At 35.7% G+C, this 21629-nt stretch overlaps 1 protein-coding gene across 9 annotated transcripts in view; it reads right to left on the bottom strand.

Moving 5' to 3' along the window:
• The window catches only part of CADPS2 (calcium dependent secretion activator 2), a 292803-nt gene that overhangs the window by 74965 nt on the left and 196209 nt on the right, over positions 1-21629 (bottom strand). For all 9 annotated transcript variants that reach the window (XM_027720819.2, XM_027720827.2, XM_027720823.2 and 6 more), the window contains 3 exons: positions 18005-18192; positions 5989-6090; positions 1777-1840 (listed from right to left, as the gene is read on the bottom strand). In XM_027720819.2, the coding sequence (XP_027576620.1) occupies positions 1777-1840; positions 5989-6090; positions 18005-18192 (354 nt within the window). The remainder of the gene's footprint in view (positions 1-1776; positions 1841-5988; positions 6091-18004; positions 18193-21629) is intronic.

Here is a 21629-nt window from a genome sequence, read left to right as displayed (position 1 = left end):
GATGTGGTTGTGGAAATTTGCTTTGTTCTCACCTATGGAAAAGCTTCCACCATTGCACAACCATGGACTCTTCAACAGGGTAAAGTTATTCAAATTCAACATGTCCTTGCTGTGAAAAAAATGTCATCTGTAGCAGGCAGGGAAAACATTGAACTTCTGGTGGAATATTTTATTTTGGACAAGTAGAAGAGCGCACCATAAAAGGTTTTCAAAACCTGCCAGTTGTTCTTACCTCACCTGTTGCAAGTGAGGTAAACTGAGAATCTATACCTCCTTATATGAATGCAACGTTATATACTCTGGAGTGCTATATAAAAAAAGGAATACTGTTAAAAATTCACTTGCATTTTTCCTTTAATTCTATAATCCATTAAATTTCAACAGGTAGGTGTAAAAAAACCTCAATATGTTTTTATCACATTTTAAGGTAAATAATAAAACTTCAGATAACTCACAACCTTTAAAAAATGCTTCTCTGGTGGATTCCCAGACAAGCTACATCCTCATACAATATGTCTAAAAATTGTTGTTATATGAGGGGAGCAAGAGATATGGTCTGGGGAAGGACATGGTAGAAAAGAAACCGGTTCAGCAACAGAGAAGCTATTAGGAAGACCTTGCAGCAAAGAAGACAGAACTACCATACTTGCACACACATATGGCTTATCTGTCTTGTTTTCTTTTAATTAATAAATTCTGGGTTATCAACAAATGAATATACACTATACAAAACCTTTTATTCTGAATCTGATTTTTTTTCAGAATTTTCAAAGACAGGTAAAATAAAATGGTTCTTACTCATTCTGCATCCACAAATATAGGTATATACATTTATTCTCAGTCAAGACTGACAGCAGTGTTGCTTGAGCACCAGCTATAGTACCATTGCCATTTGTAACAGCAGGAATGGTGAGAGGAAATGGATGTTTCATATGGCACAAAGGAATCTACACAGCACTACAATCACTGAGATTGTAAGTGAAATAAAATATACATACTCAGAATCTTCATGTGTTTTTCAAACATGGCAGAGGTTTTCTAAGACGGAATCTCTATCCATGGAGTGTTCTGCAGTGCAGAATAACTAATACTTTCTAGGACCAAACCTCTCAGATTTTGGCAAAGCAACACAGCTTGGGATCTAAGCTTCTTTTGAATTCATATCTTCATCAGACGCCTACTGATACAATTACTCTGGAATCTCTGCTGGAATTTAAAGTCCTCTTTCCTCAGAGATGACTGAGATGCTTTTATCATTATGAGGTATTCTGCTTTCCAGTCAATACAAGAGGATTTTCTGGGCAGGAGTTTACATTTATAGCTGCCCATATCAGATTTGCTGCATATAGCTTTTGCTTCTGAAATTGACCCGGTTTATGCATTTATGGAATATTATTTGAATTATATAGAAGCTTTTTAATGTTACATACAAATACAGACAACATCAGCAGCATAGAAGGCATTGAAAGCAGGAAAAGAGGGCTGTAGAGTAGACTTGTACTACTTTAGAGGTAATGCTGTGTAAGCATTAAATTAAATAGAAACAGTGTCTATACAGTGGCTTGAAGTGAAAGTCTAGTAAATAAGCCTTGCAGAAAAAAGCTGTTTGCCTCTGTGGAAGACATTGAGAAAGAAAAAAATGAACCTTTCAGAGAGCAGTTAAAACCAGTAGTAAAATATCTGAGAAGACATGAGTCTGCTTTCAACAATCTGAAGGCAAAAGAAAAGTGCAGGCTCAGCAGTCACGCAGAATTTAAAAAATGTTCTCAAACTTACCCTTTCAAGTAATGAAAGTGTGGCTTTTAAAGCTCCTTCAGGGCGTCCAAAAGGGAAACAGTATCTTAAAAAGTAAAAATATATTAAAAAAAAATTGGAATTATAAAACCTGTGTTACAAAGTTAGTTTGAGATGTAACTGTACAAAACTTGCATTAAATTATGTTAGCAGACCACTCCCATACACCAAATACTAATAAAAGTAGAAAGGCTCTTCAGTAGTCTACCATGGAGTACATACATAGTACAGCAGTATCAGCCCATCAGCATCTCAGGCCTAAATACAGAAAAAAACTCCAAAAAGGCAAAGAGCATTACTTCCAATTTCTCAATTAGGAAGGATATTTAAAGGTCTCTGATGAGCTTAATTGTCACCTTCCTGGAAAGAGGTACTATTTCTTATGTAGCCATGACTGCTACTGCAGCTATGAAGTATCATTATGTATATTTTACTTTGTTTCAATATTGGATCAAGACAAGAATAAAATGACAGATATTTTAGTTTCTAGAGATATAGGAGAGTATAAATGCTGGCTGATATTCCATATTTTTTCCTATTATATTAAAATACTTTGGAAAAGCACTTTATGTTATCTTAAATTTTATCTGCTACAACTTAAACCATGCCCACTTCTAAAATTCTGTAAATTAAAAAGTGATTGTATTCATAGCTTTGTTTTTTATTTTTGTTTACTGAACGATCCAATATAGCAGCTCAATGAGAGTACAATGCTCAGGCAACTGCAACCTCTCTTAATCCTATCTATAAAATCTTGCTGGGATATCCCCAATTGAAAAAAGGATTTTTTACTTTGCTGAGATTATTTTTTTCTTAATATTACTCAGTGAGAATGGTAGCCTCCTATTCTAAGGTTTTTCACTAGTCAAATCTTTTTTAATGATAAAAGGATTCAGACCAGTAAATTTTAGATCTACATTTTGGTCAGCCAAAATTAAGCCTTGTAAATGAGGTCAAAACAGGATTTCCTGTAGCGAGAATTCCAGTATTTGTTTTTATCTCTGGAAAGACGAGAGAGAGAGAATTCACATAGCCAAGCAAGAGAGGTTAAAGTCCAAGACACGCATGACAGCTTTCTCAGAAATATTGTGTCTTCCACATTTGATGCCTGAGAGTCAGGCAGAGAACTGAGATCTCAGTGGTGACAGTAGGTAAGGTGACAGAGAGGAAAGGTGTAAGAACCTTAAGAACTGGGAAATAGTTCAGATGACAGCCACCAGCATGGGGTGGGCTGACTGCATCTTAGTCATAATGAAGCCAGGCTGAGATCAACAAAAATGAAAATTAAAAAGGCCATAGGGGAGTATTAAAACTCCCCTATGTGTGGGTCAGTTGGCAGGCATGGAAGAGCATCTTTTTCTGATGGGTGTTACCTAGTGACTTAGGTGGACATAGCAAATGTTCAGTGCACCTCTGAAAAGGCAAGAAGAGATGCACACTCTGCAGTTAAACTGTCCATGACAGCTGACCAGTTCATGAAATGCTAAGCAATGGAGGGGGGGCAAAGCTTAGGAAAAATTCTGACATATTACAGGAAAAAAAAAAGCGTGCTGATGATTCTTGAAAGTCTGTGCCACTGACACACTAATTAGGATGATCAGCGTGATTAGGAAATGTCAAGTGAGATGACAGGAGCTCCAAATTCAACATTTTGACTCTAGAAATATGCACTTGACTGATATCTTGCTAGGACAAGATATAATGACAATATTTTGGGACACAGATTTGAATTGCTTCCTTGGACAGCTAATTTAAGATTCACAAGAAAAGATACTGTTACGGATTTCATCTCAAATGCAAAGAGAACATAGTTTGAGAGATGCACAAGAGAAGAGGTGCTCTGTACTAATGATGGTAATACAATAAAATTTAATAGAGTAGTAAAAGAGAACAGGTCAAGAAAATTCAGTACGTGTACGTTTAGTACATGTATATACAATTTCAAGAATAGGAACTATGAAAAAATGAAAAACTTGAAAAATGAAGGCAAAAACCATAGAGGTGCAATCAAAAAAGCAAGAAACCTCCAAGCAGCCTGTGGGAAAATTCAAAAAAGTAGGAGCTCAAGTCAAATGCATACCACAATTAAGAAATCAAAGTGCTAAAAATAAACCAACCAACCAACATCCCCCATCCGTGAATCCATGAGGATGATAAAGAGGTTACTGTAGAGAATCTGGCATTTAAAAACTGTAAAACCTATCTGAACATGGAGGACATGAAAGTCTCTGAAATATTCTAGAGCACGTGTCAACAGCATGGCTGCTCCAACTGACAGTAAAAAGGACAGTGGAAGCAGGAAGCCAGCCTGGGAGATGGTGGGGCTGTCTGATGATGAGGAATACAGGGCATTCTAGAACAGTACGGCCAAAATAGAGAAATTCAGTGCATACTTTGCATAAATATTTACTGCTGAATGTATTTTTCAAAATATTCTGCACTTCACAGTTATCACAGAAATTTTGACGGAATGAAAAATGGAGTTGTTTTAGTACAATGTTTTCTTAAGAAAGCAATCTCACAGATAAGGTTATTATTTGTTAATTGATAGTGGTGATCTTTTTACATTTCTCGAGTCAATGTTTTATTTAAAATACTATTTCCAATGCTTTATCAGGTTGTCCTATATTGTGACTCTATATGCTTTATAAATTCAGATTCTAGGGCACTATCTATTCTTCTTTCTTCAGTTATTCTGCTGGTATCCTTGTTTAAGTCCAGACATTTCGCTTAATTTTTTTTTTATTTCTAACATTTGTTCACAGAAAGAAATAGCAATTGTTCTTCAGTTGGCAGAGCACTGTTTGTCTGTATTGATTAAACAGGATTTTAAGGCAAACTTTAGAGTGCTCTGAAGGATGGAGGCATTTGTCTTTGAATGACATATTTAATTGCTCTTGAGGAGTTTCTAATGATGTCTAAATTTGCTCAAAATCCACCAAGACTGATGCAGAAAGATTCTATGGTCACTGATGTAGGTCAAGCTCATCGACATAACTCTAATGTGTATGCTAGAAGATGTGATGGGGTTTTCTATTTGTTCCAGCTCAAAAGATTATTTAGACATTATCGTACATTTTGTAATTTGTCTCATGCATGCGAAAGTTTGAATGTAGGAGGCAGTCTGTCCTACGCAGCTCTGTATTGCTTCTCTTGCAAGAGCTCTTTACTCCCATGGAAGGCAGGAAAAAGAAAACGTGTCAGGGAAGAATCTTTAAAGGAAAGGAAGGATCTTTCTTTTCCCAAAAGGAATACTCTCTGAGAAGAATTCTAACTCTCTTTAGTTTAATATAGATATGAAGTCCCAAGTGAAGACAGCTGTGTACTCTATGCTCAAAAAAAGCCCCAGCGACCTATGATGCCAGTGAAAACATGGCATTTACCTCATCAAACCAGAGGGGCATTCAAAAAGCTCATAGCCAACCATGCCTAAAGAAAGCAAGCTGTTTCACACAGCACTATTTAAACCATGGAACTGGTTGTCATAAGGCGATACAGAGATAAAAATTTCTACAAACAGTCTAAACAAGGATTAGATTGACAGAATAGTGGCAGATAGGTTGGCTTAGTGTGATAAACTAACGGTGGTCTACGTGCCATTTCTATGCAAAGCTCCATAAACCATCAATTGTTACAAAATTAGCAGGAAATCCAATGTTTGCTCTGCTTCTTGTAGTCCTTCCCTAAACATCTTTTACTGGTATTAACAGTCCTTAGTATGACACACTTTAGTGAGGATGATGGCCCTGAGCTGATTTAGTAAAGATAAGTACATCATGAAACCAAGAAAATTACATTAGATATCAAGAAAATTTTTAGCTGCTATCAAAGTTGTTCTCTACTCATATGATTTTTCTGATCCATAGTAATCCAGAAATAGTTATGTCTTAGTCACTGTCATTCAGACAATTTTCTTTGTTAGTTACACAAAGTTTCAAGTTTAAAAGCATCAACAAAAACAAGGCCTATATTCTTGCACAATCTTTTCTAGCATAAAAAATACAACTCACACGATACACAAATTTTAAGTACAAACACTCGTGTAAATAAATTATTCCATATTAATCTATTGAAAATTTCTTTGCAGGTAGACTATTTTATATTCACTCTACTTGTTCAAGACCAAAATTGAACACCGTGAGAAAATTCTTCCAGAAAAAATCTTAGCATTCATTGAATAAATTACACACTCACCTGAAATGGCTTATTTGGTTTTCCAAAAGGGAGGAAAGTCTATCCTTAATTTCCTCAAACCTTTCTTTCTCTTCAACAGATACTGTTCCAATTCCATCTGGCCTGTAATATTAAATATTTAATAATTGTTGATATGTCTTCATGCTGATTCCTCTTTGAACAATGATCTTTATTTCTAAAGCTTTCATTTAACACATGCGCTTACCTTGAACGATAAGCAGTTACTTGTGAGTATTGTTAAAGAGCAGACTGCAACTAGACAAAGAATTGAACCTTTGAGCTGAACTTTTAAATTCAAGTCCGAAGTTTCTATCTGATCCCAATATGAACACAAGGGAACATATATCTCTCCCAAATAATTCCAAAAGGTAGACAATATCCCTTCCCAAGAAAATTAGTACTACTGGCATGGTAGATTAACTCTTTGAATCTTCCATATATTTTCCGAGAGGAACAATATGGCTGAAAGTGATTCTAAAACAAAGGTGGGAGGGAAACTATTGTGAGAACAGCCATAGCAGGCAACGCTTAGGAAGCCCCCTGTATGGTGAGCATGGATTTTGATTCCTCATCCTATACTGACAAATGGCATCCTGTAATCAAGAGTTCCATATAGATACAGCAATAAAGATGCAACAAAAAAGTCTTTAAAAAACAAAAGAAGTGGCATTTTTTCAAACATCAGATTTAAGTCCCAATAATTAAAAATAAACCCTGTGATACGCATGTTAAGCATACAATTAGTCTAAAGTCTTAGCCTAAAGGTGTTATTAAAATGATGACAAAAGTAAAAAATGTTAAATACACTGTCCCCAAATGGTATTTTTGCCATACAATCACAATTTCCCCACATACAACACACTTTAAAAAGAAGTATTTCAAAACTTCCTGTTATTACTGTCTTAACTTTCGGCTGCAGGGTAACAAATCAGCTACCGCTTCCCTCCTGAGTTTCTGACCCTGACACTAGGAGTGGATCTGCACTGTATCTTCTTCAGAGCCTCCAAAACTATTTCAATGTTTCTAGAGAAAATTGTAGTAAGATGACATGAAGAAAGACAAAGTTTTGTGAATGTTCCAAGAATCATTCTAGGATTCTATTAATATCTTTTTCCTAAATGGTTACTTTAACTTTCTGCACTATACTTAAATCTGGGAGGGATAAGTTGCTACCTGGTCATGACATAAACAATTCTCTCACCCTTTAAATCCCTTATATTTGTGACCTGTCAAGTCAAGGTGGGAAGAATGCCTGGATTCCTTAAATTATTGTGCAGACAACAATAAAAAATTAGATATGGTGGGGATAGGAGTAACCAGGCACATCAATACACCATTGTATAAATTTGATGTGAAAGAGCAAAAAACTTATCTTTTCTCTTTTGATGGATGCCAGGATACTTTACCTCAGCCTTCTGACAGATGGAATGAGCTAAAATTTAAGTAAATTGCACTGTCTGATTTTATTGTCAGGAGAGATCGTGCTCTGGAGTGATAAAGCAAATAGTTCTGTCATATTAAGCCTCACTGAGGCATGTCATATATATGTCAGAAAAGACCTAGGGCTTCAGATAACAGTAAGTGAAAAAGGTGAGCCAGTAGGATGTCATATCTGTCAACCTGCACTAAGGCTAGGACCACTATGTACCAGGGACCTGTCACTTCACTGAGTTTGTTGTCATAAAGAACCTTGCTGACAACAACTAAAATTTTCAGAACTGCTAAATATATTTTCAGTGGATGTTTGCATAGAAGCAGATGTCCCAGAAGAAAAGAAGGACAAGACAAAAAGGTGTTAGAAAACTGTACCATCTATACTACTGAAAAATTCATCTCTTGAAAATGTGCTTTTAGAAAATAGCATGAACTCTGAATCATAACTTTGCTTCTTCTTGTTGCAAGTTTATTGCAACAAGAACAATATAAAAATGCATTTTTGCAACACAATTCTGAGACATACTGTGCTGGTGATACTTTTTTCTACTTTTGGGAACATCTATCTACTACTGATAAAAAAAGAATCCATGGAAAAAAAAGTATCTGACTCTGAGATGAGCGGAGATAGAAAAAACAGATAAGTAGTTTCAAAATTCTCACTAATTTAATAATCTTTTTTCTTTAATTACTTTGAAGACTGGATAAAATAAATAACAGTGGTTTGAGCTAGCTATTTTTATTTATGAATTACTGTGTCTGCCAAGAAAATCAGACTCAAGCAGTGACTTGGTTTGCAAAAGTTTAGGTCATCCATAAACTATGCAAGAACGATTTTGCAACTAAAAGCAACAACAAATGTTATGCTATCCCAATGTTATGAATACTGGTTTGGACTTGATTTTTTTCAATTCAAAACCAGCGCTAAGCTTTCTTGTTGCAGCCTGGGACTCCTCTTACAAGAACGTGGTCAAGAAAAGTGATGTACTGTCTTAAGAAGCGTTTTCATTTTAACATCATTTTCTCAAGAAGGTAAAGAGAGAGTGGATTTTCCTTTCCTCCACACTCTTTCTACTCCTTATTGTTCACAACTATTTTTAGGATTAGAGAACTCGGTGGAACAGTGAACACTCAAAACCTGAGTAGGCTTCTCTCTCTCTCACTTATATTAGTTTTCCATTTTTTGAGAACTCTGTCAATTGGATTTGGATTGGCCTGTCTTGTCTGCTTAGATCACAGTCTAACTGGCACAGATGTAATGTTATCTCTGGTCACAAGTCAAATTGTTTAATTCACAAAGACTTAAATATCAAAAGAGATTTGAAATAAATACCTCACGAACTAGAGCTAGTAAATTCAAGTGGAAAATAGTTGTCTGACCATAAGCCACTTAAATAATAAAGAAAAATAATGGTTGACCAAAATTTTAAAACAAATTTTTACTGTGAAAATATTGCAAGATTGCTGGCCTGACAGCAGTTACTCTAGAGAAGATGAGTGATTTGGTGGTGGATTTTGGTTTTTTTCTTGAAACTGACTGTTTTTCCTCATTTGATATAATCCTTTAAGGCTTGGAGTACCCTCTAGTGTTATTTAACTATAGACAAGTGTTAAAACCTACAACAATTTGCAGAGGTTACTTTATGCATAGTATGATTAAGATTCTTGTGAATACCTATGGCATTTGAGATTCTATTTCAGTTCCAACAGGAATTAGATATGATGGACACTGGGTTGACTACAGATTGTTTCCAGCCCTCAACTTTGGAAACAGCTTCTCCTAGTGGCCTCTCAGAGAGAGAATTGTTACTTTAAGCAAAACTGCTTTGTTGAGACAGACTTGGAAATACTAGCCGAGTATGGCTGACTTTTGTACTCAGGAACATTGTTGATACTGGTACTTTTTTGCAACTTTATATATTTTAAAAAAGTTGGAAGTCTTTTCAATGAGCTTTCCTCATTAAACACATAGACCATCACTTTGGTCTTTCACGAGGAGAGCAATTCACAGATTGATATTCTAACATACACACTCAGATAAGAACAGTAAGGCTGACCAAAAAAAAATTTGCCAAATATGAGAAATCAGGATGAAAAATAAAAGAAAACAAATAGAATAAAACAAAATAAAAAATACTTCAGCCAAGGTCTTACTTCAAGACATTTCTGTAATAAACTACATTTCAAGGGTGTAGAAAAAACAAAACTAAACTTAAATGGCATCTTTTCTCCTAGAAACAAACAGTTTTAGAAGACTGCAGTGGTTTCCAAGAGTGCTTGTTTTTAAATTCAGCAGGACACACAATCAAATGAAAGAACAGTGACAAGTTTCAAATTAGCAAGACAAAAGTTTGGCTGCTTCTTTCTTAGTAAACCAAAGATTTAATTGTTTAGAATTTTGATGTCGAATTTTTATTATCTATTTATAGGACTTTAATATTCAAGGACTTTAATATTGAAATTTTCCTTTAAAATGCAACTGTATTAATTAAGGCTTTTGCAGAGTCTACAGTTTATGTTAGAGAAATCTAAGAACGAGGATTTACACTATCAGCTTAGAAGCAGGCAGAGCAGAAGTCTTTTTAACTGAAAATGAAGAGAGCACCTTATCCCATGGCATTTAAACATAGCTTTAACCAGCAGACACTTGAAGACCAAGCATTTTGTTGTTTATATTGATTATTCTTCAAACATTCTGACCAAAAAATGGCACAATAGAGTCTTCTTCTGTATGCATTTCTCAGGCTGCTCCTACATCTGCTTACGGGTCATACCCTTTTTTCACAACTGAATGAAAGAGACCAATTCTGAAGGCCACTAAAACAGATTGCAGTGATAAATCGGGTTAATTTTAATAATGTTTTATGCAGTTATATTTTAGGTATAATTCGTTAGTACCCTTCTACTGAAAAGCAACGCATGTGCTAATATAATATCGTTTTACCCAGTCTATAAGGGTATGTATAGGCAGTAATCAGATAAAACTAATGACAAAACATGGTATAATATTTAGAGAAAGTAAGAGTAAGTAATAGCATTAGCTGTTCTTTCATTGCCTAAGATGGCAAGTACCACCTTAAATACGCAGAACTTTGTTATGATACTCCTTATTAACGTGTGAATGATGTTTTATTTTCTACTGACATTTTCAATGAGGCTTTACAGCAGCAGATTTGTTTTGGTATGTTGAAAAATGTGCTTTTGTTAACATTGTAGGGAATGACACATTTTATTATAACATTATTATATCTAGGAACACTTTCCAACACAGGACAGGAGCCTTTCTTTAACCAAAGGGGAAGACAACACGGCTTCACTTGGTACCTGCAACTCGGTGAAGGGCTTTGCTACCAGCTTTGGACACAAGAGAACCGTACTGACAACTTTCTTGTGGCTATTTACAAGAGTAATATATGAAAAGGCATGTCACTAATTGAACAACATCCATAAAAAAAGCCCCGTAATTCAAACTAGTTATTCCAAATGCAACTATTTAGAGAGGTCTCACATCAGAGGCTTGGGGGTGTGATGCTTATAAGTAAACCATATAAAAAGGAGAATACAGATTAAACTAAAGGTTTACCTTCCTCAGTGCTCCATATACTTTGGAGACAATCAGCTTCCAAAAATGAAGGATGAACTGGATGATGCAAGATGCTTGGCACAGGGCAGTACATAAAACTGAAAGACCTAGTGAAAAATTTCTATTCTCAGCATTGCCCAACAGGCCTCAGAAAAAGGGAAGATTATGTTCACTTCAAGAAGAGGGATATAAGTGTCCAAGGATCTACTAGTTTTTCCAGTTTTGAGAGAAAACTGCTTCCCGTTTAGAAGGACATGCTCACAGAGAATTTCAATCCTAAAAGGTATATTTTCTCATTCCATTGTTCTGGTGAAATGGTGACTGATAACCAAATTCTGAATAAAAACATGGGTTTGAGTATGAGAAATCTACTCTCACTATTTCCATAACAGAGGACTGATAGAAAACCGAGACAAACTACACAATCAAAAGACTCTTGTTAAGTCTCTGGATGCTGTATCAAAAACGAAAGAGAACGGTAGCCTGATGTTATATAACTTCTGATGTAACACACTTCCCTAAAGATCCACACTGTAAGGGATCTCAGGCTTCTTCCTTCGGCTTTTGAACAGCCCTGGAACAGATCTAAGATTAAAGCAGAAGACCCAACTGCCAATAAAAAACAGTGAAAGAAGACCTTGCACCTGCTATCATTACAACACAGACATGTATGGTTGAGAGTGAATAAGAAGCACAGCAGAAGAGGAAGCACTTTTAACTCCTTAAAACTAAAATGTTCCACAAAATTCTGTTAGCAATGGCTTCTTGGGAAAACCATCTATGAATAAAGCTACATGATATTCAAACACTTTATATATAAGTTTATACGTATAAAAACATAACAGTTCTGGGAAGAGATCAACTGGACAAAACCTTTCATGTCAGATGGTGACCTTGTACAGATAAATGGTGAAACTACTGACTTAATTCTGGAACTTTGGATCAAATCTTATTAGATATTGTTTATGAAAAATATAAATGAAGGAGAAACCATCAAGATACAGACAACCTTACTTTAGAGTTAAGTTAGTTGGGGGAGAAGGAAATACCTATCCAGAAGTTCCAGAAAAAAAATATTAGAAGAGTTAGAGCAAAGTAATTATATTATTTTCTTTATTTTTGCAGAGTTTCGTGTTTAAGATTTAAAGGGAGTGATTTCTCTGAACATTCTTCTATCACTTGACACAAAGTGTAAAATTGTAATCAATGGTTCTTATCACAAAACATTGAAAAATGAAAAGAAATATATGAATTCATAGCACTCTCCAAAGTTTTCATAGTTTCATTTCTCTTATATGTTCTTTTATTCCACTTTAAGATATTTCCTCTAAGCATAACAGAAGCAAGAACCCTATCAGAGAGTCTACAGGGCCAAATAATGGCAATGATCTAAAAGTAGCTCTCAGAGAGGGCAAGGCTATGATGCAGATAGGAAATGAATTTTTTGTATCATTATGAAGGAAATTATTATGAAGAGGACTTCTGTGCTGGAACCCTTCTTTGTTCACAGCAAAAGAATTCTTAATTTTCAGCACAGAATCTGTTAAAAATTAAAGCGAGTAAAAAAATCCTTATGTAACATATTAGAAAAATGGACAGCAGTAAGTGGCCGGGACCACTTGGCAACCTGAATTACCTATGGTTATGTGAAAGTTCTCACTGAGAACTGTCACCCTCCCAAGGAATCACAATGGGAGAACGTAAGATCAATTTAAAAACCAGAAAAAGTCTCCAGGGAATGTAGGGGGAACTACAGGCCAGGAAGTTCTACATACATCTCAAAAAATTAAAGGAACTGTAATATAAGGAACTATAATAACCTTTTATTTAAGAATAAAAGTAAAGAAAAAACGGGTTAATATTACCTACTGTGAAGTCTGTATGGCTTTAAAGCCATGAGACAGAGAAATCTTACCTTCTGATCTTGAAGTTCTCTAAAGGGATCAAAAACAGGTGGGTGTGACCTGACTCATATGAGGTACCTGGATTTCCAAAGCTCTTTTGTCAGAGTTCCTAATCAAAAGCTTTTAAAGGCAATTAAGCAGCCAGTGAGTAAAAGTCCTTACATTTATATTTAAAACTGGAGTGGTGAGTCCATGCTGTGAAGGTATGTTACCAGCAGAGTTCTGTACTGATCTGTACAGATCTCGCAGAGATCTGTACCGAGACCTGTGCTATTTCAGATTATTCATAAATGACGTGGCTAACAGCTAAGAACTGAGGTGATAGCAAATGTAATTGTAATTATAGTTATATGGCATAGTGTGGAATTCCAGAAAGACCTCATGAAATCAGGCAGCAATAAAACAGAAATCAATAATCAACATAGATAAATGTAAGGAAAAATCAGTTGTTATTCAGAATGGAGATCTTGGTGTTATGATGGATAATTCCACAAAACTGTCCTGTTCAGTAGCAGTCAAAGAAGCCAATCAGCATCTTTGGGAATCACCAGAAAAGGATAAGGAACTAGCAGAAAACATCCATCCAGTGTAATCGTTACACTGTTCACTCATATTTGTTAAATCTTAAATTGCAAAGAGAAGACAGAACAGGATTTTTCTTTTCTCTCCTTTATGTCTCCAACAGCAACAGAGCATGAAATGAGATGTGTATGAGTCAAGTTCAAAGCAAGAGGTCTTCAAGCAAGAGGAGGCCAAGTTGTAGAATTTGCTGCCAAAGGTGTTGAGGGTGAAAAGGGCTTACTGAGGTTCAGGGGTGCAATGGACAAGTACCTGAAACAAAGGCTCACTCCAGGTTATCAAACAGGCATATTCTGAGCTGCAAAGAGTTAGGAGTCTGAAACAGGAAATATTGCATATGCTTACCCTTCTTTTACTCCAAGCAGGACAATGCTGGAGAAAGATGACTGACTGGCTTAGAAGAACCCTGATTCAATAAGGCTGTTCTTCTATAGAAACATACATGTGCTGAAGGTTTTACAGTGGAGAGAGAAACTAATTCTCTTTGGTTATATCAGTTATATACTGATTTTTGTAGTATTACTTTCACATTCACTTCTCATATTTGAACTTCCAGTAAATCAGATATCTTTCTGAATAGAAAAAGGTATAAGCAGGGAATATTGCTTGAATTTTGAATTTTTCAATTCAGTCTGTAACTCAGCAGGTGGAAAGAAGTCACTTTGCACTTCATGTGATACCCACCAGCATTCATTTCAGACAAGAGGGACTGAATAGAAGTCACAGCATGAAAAGTAGACAAGAGTGAACATGATGGGGAAGAAAACAATAGCTCCTACCTGGACTGTTTAGACTGAAATGTTAGCATTCAGGAATATCCTATAGTTCCTTGTTCTGCCCATTTAACTTTCACCAGCAATACACAATTGTATGCATAACTACAGTGCAAAAAGTATACTTGTGAACTAACGACTTTGATGGAGACCATATAGTAGAACCTTTCAAAAGAAAAACATTGTGATGAGAAGCCAAAGGAGATGCTTCTGTGTAAAGCTACATAGAATCAGAAGTACAGCCAAAGAAAGATGATTATATTTGCTGGAGGAAATGAAAACAGTTGATTCAGAAACAAGGATGTGTTTTTGTTTAAACACATCAAGGCTATTGTTTTAATAAAATATTTTCCTTTTTGACAATTTAGGAATAGAATGTCTTAATAATATTATCCAAAAAAGCAGAAATGCCTTTTCTACATAAGCAGTTTGTTAGCCCAGTTGCAATGAGCTAACTCTTTCAGCAGGAAAGGAGAGGCACAAATAAGGCCTGAATTTCTCACTGTAGGACTCAGCACATTGTCTTCAACCCTAACTAAATGTTTCTGTTCCCAAAAAACAACACTGGCAAAAGACACACCAATTACCTGTATGCTTGATAAATTTACCAGAAGTTGTTACCTATATCTTCAACTCAGGAAGTTGTTAGGGACTGTTTTCTCCGGCCTTGAGATCAGGAACAAGGTCTGCTGCATACAGCCTACACCAGAGCTCAGTTCAAGTCTCCTCTGTGCTCCACAATGTCCCTGAAGCTCCAGGACAACAATTTACTTTTACATGTTTATTCCAGGTGTTTTGAAATAAACCCATGGTTATTATGTTACAGTCTGCAAGAGCAGTACAGCCTGCAGCATGAAAACAGAGTTTATGTTTCAGGTCCTAGGGTGCAGCAAAAGAGCATAGGGGACACCTGAAGGATCAAAAACATGTCAGAAGAGTTTTGGAAACATATGAAGGGTGCGAAGAGCCAAAGCTGATTCGGTCTTGTTCACAATGTTTACTGGGAGCAGTACTCCGTACAAGCACTCCCACAACTGAAACAGAGATCTCAGTGTCTATGACTAATAGCCAGTTAGGATCCATTGTATGAAAATGCTTCCTCATCAGTTTTATTTAAGAAATCAGATGTGCTCTTCATATGTCCTGGCATGGCTCTGGCATATTTTGTGGATTTGTTCTGATTTGTGCTTGAGTTCCTCCTCACCAGACTACCAGAAATGAAGGTGAGTGACACCTGTGTCTGATCGTTTGATGTCACTAGATTGCCTACTATTTTAAAATTCATACCTAAAAGAAATGGACAATATAAACTACAGATACGGCTGCATTGCTACATTCTCCTCCATCACCTGACTTCAAGATCAATTTTGATGATCTTTCTCAGGCTAGTGGAGGGTCTAAGATCCCTGTGTGAAGCAAAGATGACATACAAATTAAATATATCGTGCCCAGAGTATAAAGCTCTTTGTTCTGTGGTCTTTCTAATTCCCAGCCTGAGTTATAAAACTAAGATGTATAACGCCAGGGACCAGCCTAGAACTTTGGCCTGTCATGCATTGTCTGTGAAATCCTTTTCTCCCTTTTACTATTTCTTAGTGCTGTGGTAGATGAATGAGTGGATATATTATGTGCCTGTATATGTGTGTCTGTCATTCTCAGTGAGCATGTCTGCTTCTGTCCTTGACTTACTTTTCTTCTTTCTTCATGTTTCTTTTTATTTCCTTTTTACAATATCTCAGTTCTAGTCAGACCCTCTCTGTTCAGCACTTCTTTTATTCCTAAAACACTCATAATGCTATTCAAAGAATATCTGTACAGTAGGAATAGACAGAATACAGAGTGCTTAGCACTGTAAATGATGTGCTCCCTGAGATATTTTCATGCACTGCGCGCACTGTTGTCCTTCACTCAAATTATGAAATAAAAAGAAATGTATCTACCTTTCTTTTGAATTCTTGAAATAAGTTTGAGCAATTATCACTGTATATTTGTCTTCTTAGGTTGAAACCAGTAATAAAAAGGCGAGAAACAACAAAGACTTAGACTCAATAGAAAATACGAATGTGTCAGGTTCTTCAGGAACTGACAAAGAAGCATGCTTTTACAGAGAATAGTTACCAAGTAAAAGCCAGAAATTTCCTAACTTACCGGTGTGAATGTTAAGATCCTTGACAGTATTTCAAGCACATTCAAAAACATTTCAATTTTGGATATTATTATCAAGGATTACATATTTTCAATTTACCACTACGAAATCACTCAGGTCACAAACGCCCAGCTCCAGATGAGGTGTTCTCTGAGCCAATGAAGAGAACAATATCCTCCCTAAGGATTGCCCCTTCTTCTCTGGCTTCCATACAAGTAAAACGGCCTCTGTGGCTGACTGGTTGAAAAGCAACATAAGCATACACCTTGAGAAGAAAATACCTCTCTTTTCCAATTCCTACCAAGATTCAGTTTTGGAGATTTACTGTCAACATTACAGTAATTGCTTTTTGGGACTGTGAGGTTTATCTCTATTGGCAGGATTGGACAGTTGGGAGGATCTACTGGTTTTTCCCTTGATATTTTTGAACTTTTTAAACATATCTGGTACAGCAGTCTATAAATATAGTGCAAGGAATGGGGTATAAATGCATGTTCTCCTATAATTTGATGGATTGCCCGCCCCACTCCCCACTCGAATACAAGAAAGACATGGATAAACTGGAAGAAGTTCAGAGAATGTCCACCATGATAGCCAGAGACAAGAGCACTTGCTTTGAGGGGAGGCTGAGGGAGTTGGGATTGTTCAGCCTGGAGAATAGGAGGTGTCTAGGGGGACTAAATGACAGCCCCTCAGGTGTACTGGGAGGTAGACAAGAGACAATTGATATAATTACACTGAAATTAGACAGGTTCAAATTGGGTGAAGACCTGACTGGATAAAGCCCTGAGCAACCCGGTCTGACCTTGCAACTGATCCTGCTTCAAGCAGATGGTTTGCTTAGACACCTCCTGTGGTCCTGTGGCTATCCAATGATCCCATCTGCAGTATCCATTGTTCAACAGCAGAGATAGTTCTCTCACAGTTTGCAACAAGATATAGATAAAGCAAAGCTTCTTTTAAAGAATGTGCTTATCATAGCAAAGCAACAACTTAATTTCTTCTGAATCTTTCACTTGCAAGTGGAACAAAGACATCATCCCAAGAGAATCACTGTGATCACAAGCTCCTGAAGCAGTCTACCTGTCTAGTGGAAAGGATTCCAGAAGTGTCATATCTCTTCCTGTCTGGGGTCACACCAAATTCCCAATATATGTTACTTCACTCCGTGGTAGCACAGCCAGAAGAACTCAGTATAGTATGATTAGGTGCCAAGCTACAGACTACAGAAAAGAGTCAAAATTTCCCTTACACTGCAAAATTGTTCAAAATGTTCACTGAAAATACCATTTAGTAACACAACATAAATGCAGAATAAAGAAGACCATCCTTTTAACAGGATGATATCCTTTAGCCTTGAATCAGCCTGTACCTATACAATGCCCAAGAAAACAAACTGCATTAAGACAGTACACACTGAAAGGAGACATTTTTTAACACTAATCTGTACAGAGCCTCCAATACCCCTGAAGAAACTTTCATGACTGATTTCTGAAGTGTGCTACCTCCCTACCTGGTGAGTATAGGAGCCTATACATACTTTTACTCAGACTATGCATTTAAAGACTATGAATTTAAAAGCATATCATTAAATTACCTGTTACCATGAACATGAGAAGCACAAAATGCAAAACTGTAGTGGAGCAAGGTTGGATCAATGACAGAACCATTTTCCGAATATTCAATCAATTCATCAAGGTAGCAAAGATGTCGGTGGCAGCCTCTCACTCCGTAGCGAGCACAGTATTCATCTAATACGAAGACTTGACCTGGGCTAAACCAGCCCTGAAAGAGAAAGGCAAAAAAAACCCACAACATTTTGAGATTTCTGTTCCCACTCTCAGCTTTTAAACTAAATAATGGAAGCATATATTTTTATGTCCATTACATAAACTTTTTCTACTAAAATGATTTATATCTGTCTAATGCTGATGGCACTGGAAGAACCTAGATCCAACAATAGCCCTCTTACTGAAAGCATTAATTGTCTGGAAAGTATTTGCAGTTCTGAGTAACCACTGTTATGAAATATATTGTTTACAAAAACCACACTAATACATTCAAAGTCTGATATGGATTAAATTATATAAAAGCATAATATAAAATAAATTAACACTTTAAAATAATTAATTTTGTTAAAGTAATCACTTTTAAGCTGCAAGTGAATATTTGGGTAATGCTGTTGGACATTACATGTCCCTTACATGGACATTAAAAGACAGTTTCTGGATGGTCAGTTCTCTGTGGCTGCAACTTTAAGGTTTTGACCACAGTCTGACCATTTACTCTGTTTCTTATGTAATATGCATGCACTTTTAACAGCTTTTTAATGACTTTTACTAGTAAAGAGATACAAAGCTAGGTAGTTTTTTGAAAGCCACCTGAGTAAAATGAGTAGGATTTGACCTTAAATAATAATTAGATATTCTCAGGTATACTGAGGGCTTTCTTAGGCAGAGTTTTGATGAGGCCAGAATGGCATAACACAGACAGACATGAACAAAGTACAGACTCCTTAACACACAAAAACAGTTCTTGAGTGAATCCAGAGTGTAAAAAATATAATTGTTCTTGATGCATAAATATGATAAAAACAGCACAGTGATCTTCGAAAAAGCAGCACAGAGAAAAACATAAACCCTGGGAAACTAGAACTATTGTACAGCTTTTCTAAACGAGCATTCGTCTTTGTTCTTTTCTTAATTGTGGTGATATTTCCCTCTCATCATCTCTGCCAAATGGTTAAGGGAGATTGAGGAATACCTGAACTCAAATATACAAATAACTTGAATAAGCAAAATGATTTTGTAAGTCATTAATTTATAACATCAGTATAGCAGCTGAAGACCAATATTTGTCTATTGCTTGTGAATACTTCTGCAAGGTCAGATGTTTAATATTTATACAAAATATTAGCAAAAATACTGTTGAACAACACTTAAAAATATATTCACGTCAGTTTTAAATCATCTGTGTTTTAACTTCACTAAAAACTTGCCTGGGACAGGAATTTAAATTTTATATTCTCCTCCAGCTCTTCAACTTAACATATTATCTGCAAATAAGGATACCCCAAAGTTATTTCATATTTAACAAATTTGTTTGCTCCTGATTAATTTCTTTGAAACCAGCGTTTCCACTGCCTCTAAGGGGCTTCAGCTGTTTCTAGAGAACACTTAGCTTTATTACAGAACCCATAACAGTACTCTGCATTTTAATCTAATACCTTGTCAGGTTGTAATGCCTTGAGTAGCTTACAATGTGTTTGAAAGAAAATACGGTATTCTATTGAAAGAAGAAAGAAATGGATTTTAACTGAATATCTGCAATAATATGTATCATAGCCCTAGATATAATCAACAGTGGTTATTGTGATTGGTATTCTGCCAATACATCATCATTGTCACTGATCTCTCGCTACATTTTTATGGAAAACATAACAAAATGTTGCATATCATTGCCTAGCAGAACAAAAGCAAACTATTATTAAAATTCCAGCTCATTCTCATAGGGGAAAATTCTGACAAGAATACAAAATTTTGAAGAACTCATTATTTTAACTTCAGTCTCTCTAAGAGATCTGTTTGTGTGGTCATTTTCACACAAATGCGTTCCTTCCTTGCTCTTGTTCAATCCCATATCATGTATAAGTCTCACAAACACATAACAACTATATCCTACAGAGTATTAGATAACAGCATATTTTTTATTTTGTAATTGAAAAAAACCAAAACCAAAACACAAAAGCCCCACAACCTCTGCAATACTCTCTCAATGATGAGAAGAATATAGAATTGAAGAAGTTTAGGTCATATGGTAACTTAATACAGAACTGTGCATAATTACTATACTTACTTACTATACTTAATTACTATATTAATTATATATATACTTAATTACTATACTTATTTTTTGTATGCGTGGTTATTCTTTATTTGTTGAAATAAAAGGATGAATTGTTTTTAAAAAAATATAGGAAATGAGCTATTAGAGAAAAAAAAATCACATTATATGTCCATGTATTCTATTGTTAACTTGACACTCCCAATTTTTTTACATAAAAAAATACAGTTAAATATGCAGTTCAACAGAAAAAATTATCACCCATTCTACTTATTAAATGCTGAATTTAAAAAAGAACTATAAGAAATACATCTGCTTTATGGTTGCTATAGCACTGTGCATTTCACCTAACCTCTTCTAAAAGTTCCTGATTTCAAGGTTATATTAAGTGTCTTACTATATTATTATTATAAAAAAAGATTTTGACCTCAATGCACTGTTAGAAAGCTAACCATTTTCTCTTTGAGTGCCAATTACTTTGTACAGATGTACCTTCGGGCCTCTTCTTTGATTCAATGTGCAACCCACAAACAGAAAATGAGTCCTTTAACTTTTCTATACATACTTATCTGGTAGTATTTTAAAAAGGAAGCAACTGTCATCAAAAAATCATTTTTTCCCTTTTTAACACTTGCAAACAAGCCTAAAAATTCCTGTTATTATCTTTGTATTATATGACCAGTCAGATCAACAGAAAAAAGTATTTTAAAAAGTTGGAAAAAAGAAGTAAAAAAAGTTATCCTTTTTTGTTGCTGTTGGGACAGTAAAGTTAAAAAAATTATATGCTGTGAGGCATTTTAGTCCTTTGTGAGGGATCACTATTTCAGACATGATATCAGGTGAAAAATAAACCTCAGGAAGTCTGATCCATACAAACCTGTTTAACAAGTGTGTATAATCTAACAGACTTCCACAAGATTGTTGCTGGTTTTCCCTAATAAAAACAAAACCTGAAGCAGCCCCACACTCAACTAGTCCACAAAGCATAGAATAGAAAATGATTGTAGGAAAGAGAAACTGCAGCCAATATCTTATCTTTTATAGCTGTCTTTGAACGTGAAAAACATTCATTTTGATACAGAGGTCACAATCTACTTGGTTTCGTTTAATAATTATCCTCCCATTTGTTACTTGCAATTCAGGTAACACATATATGCCCACATAACTATAATGCCTGTGGGTCTGCTTCCCTTCTTGGGTGTTTTTCCTTCTTCACACCAGAGTGGAATGAAGAACTACAAGACAGGTGAAAATGCCTGACATGTGGCAACTACATTTGGACCATAAAATGCCTGTACAGGTGTCAGTAAATCGTACCACAGGAGTACTTACTATTATCAAAACCTTATGTTTTTATTCAAACCTCCACAGAGAGCATG

Source organism: Pipra filicauda, unplaced genomic scaffold (genome assembly GCF_003945595.2).
Source record: "Pipra filicauda isolate LSUMZ 115617 unplaced genomic scaffold, ASM394559v2 scaffold113_size4260070_pilon, whole genome shotgun sequence".
NCBI classification, from domain to species: Eukaryota; Metazoa; Chordata; class Aves; order Passeriformes; family Pipridae; genus Pipra; species Pipra filicauda.
Note: the sequence above shows the minus strand (reverse complement) of the source record. Positions and strands in the feature narration are given on the sequence as shown.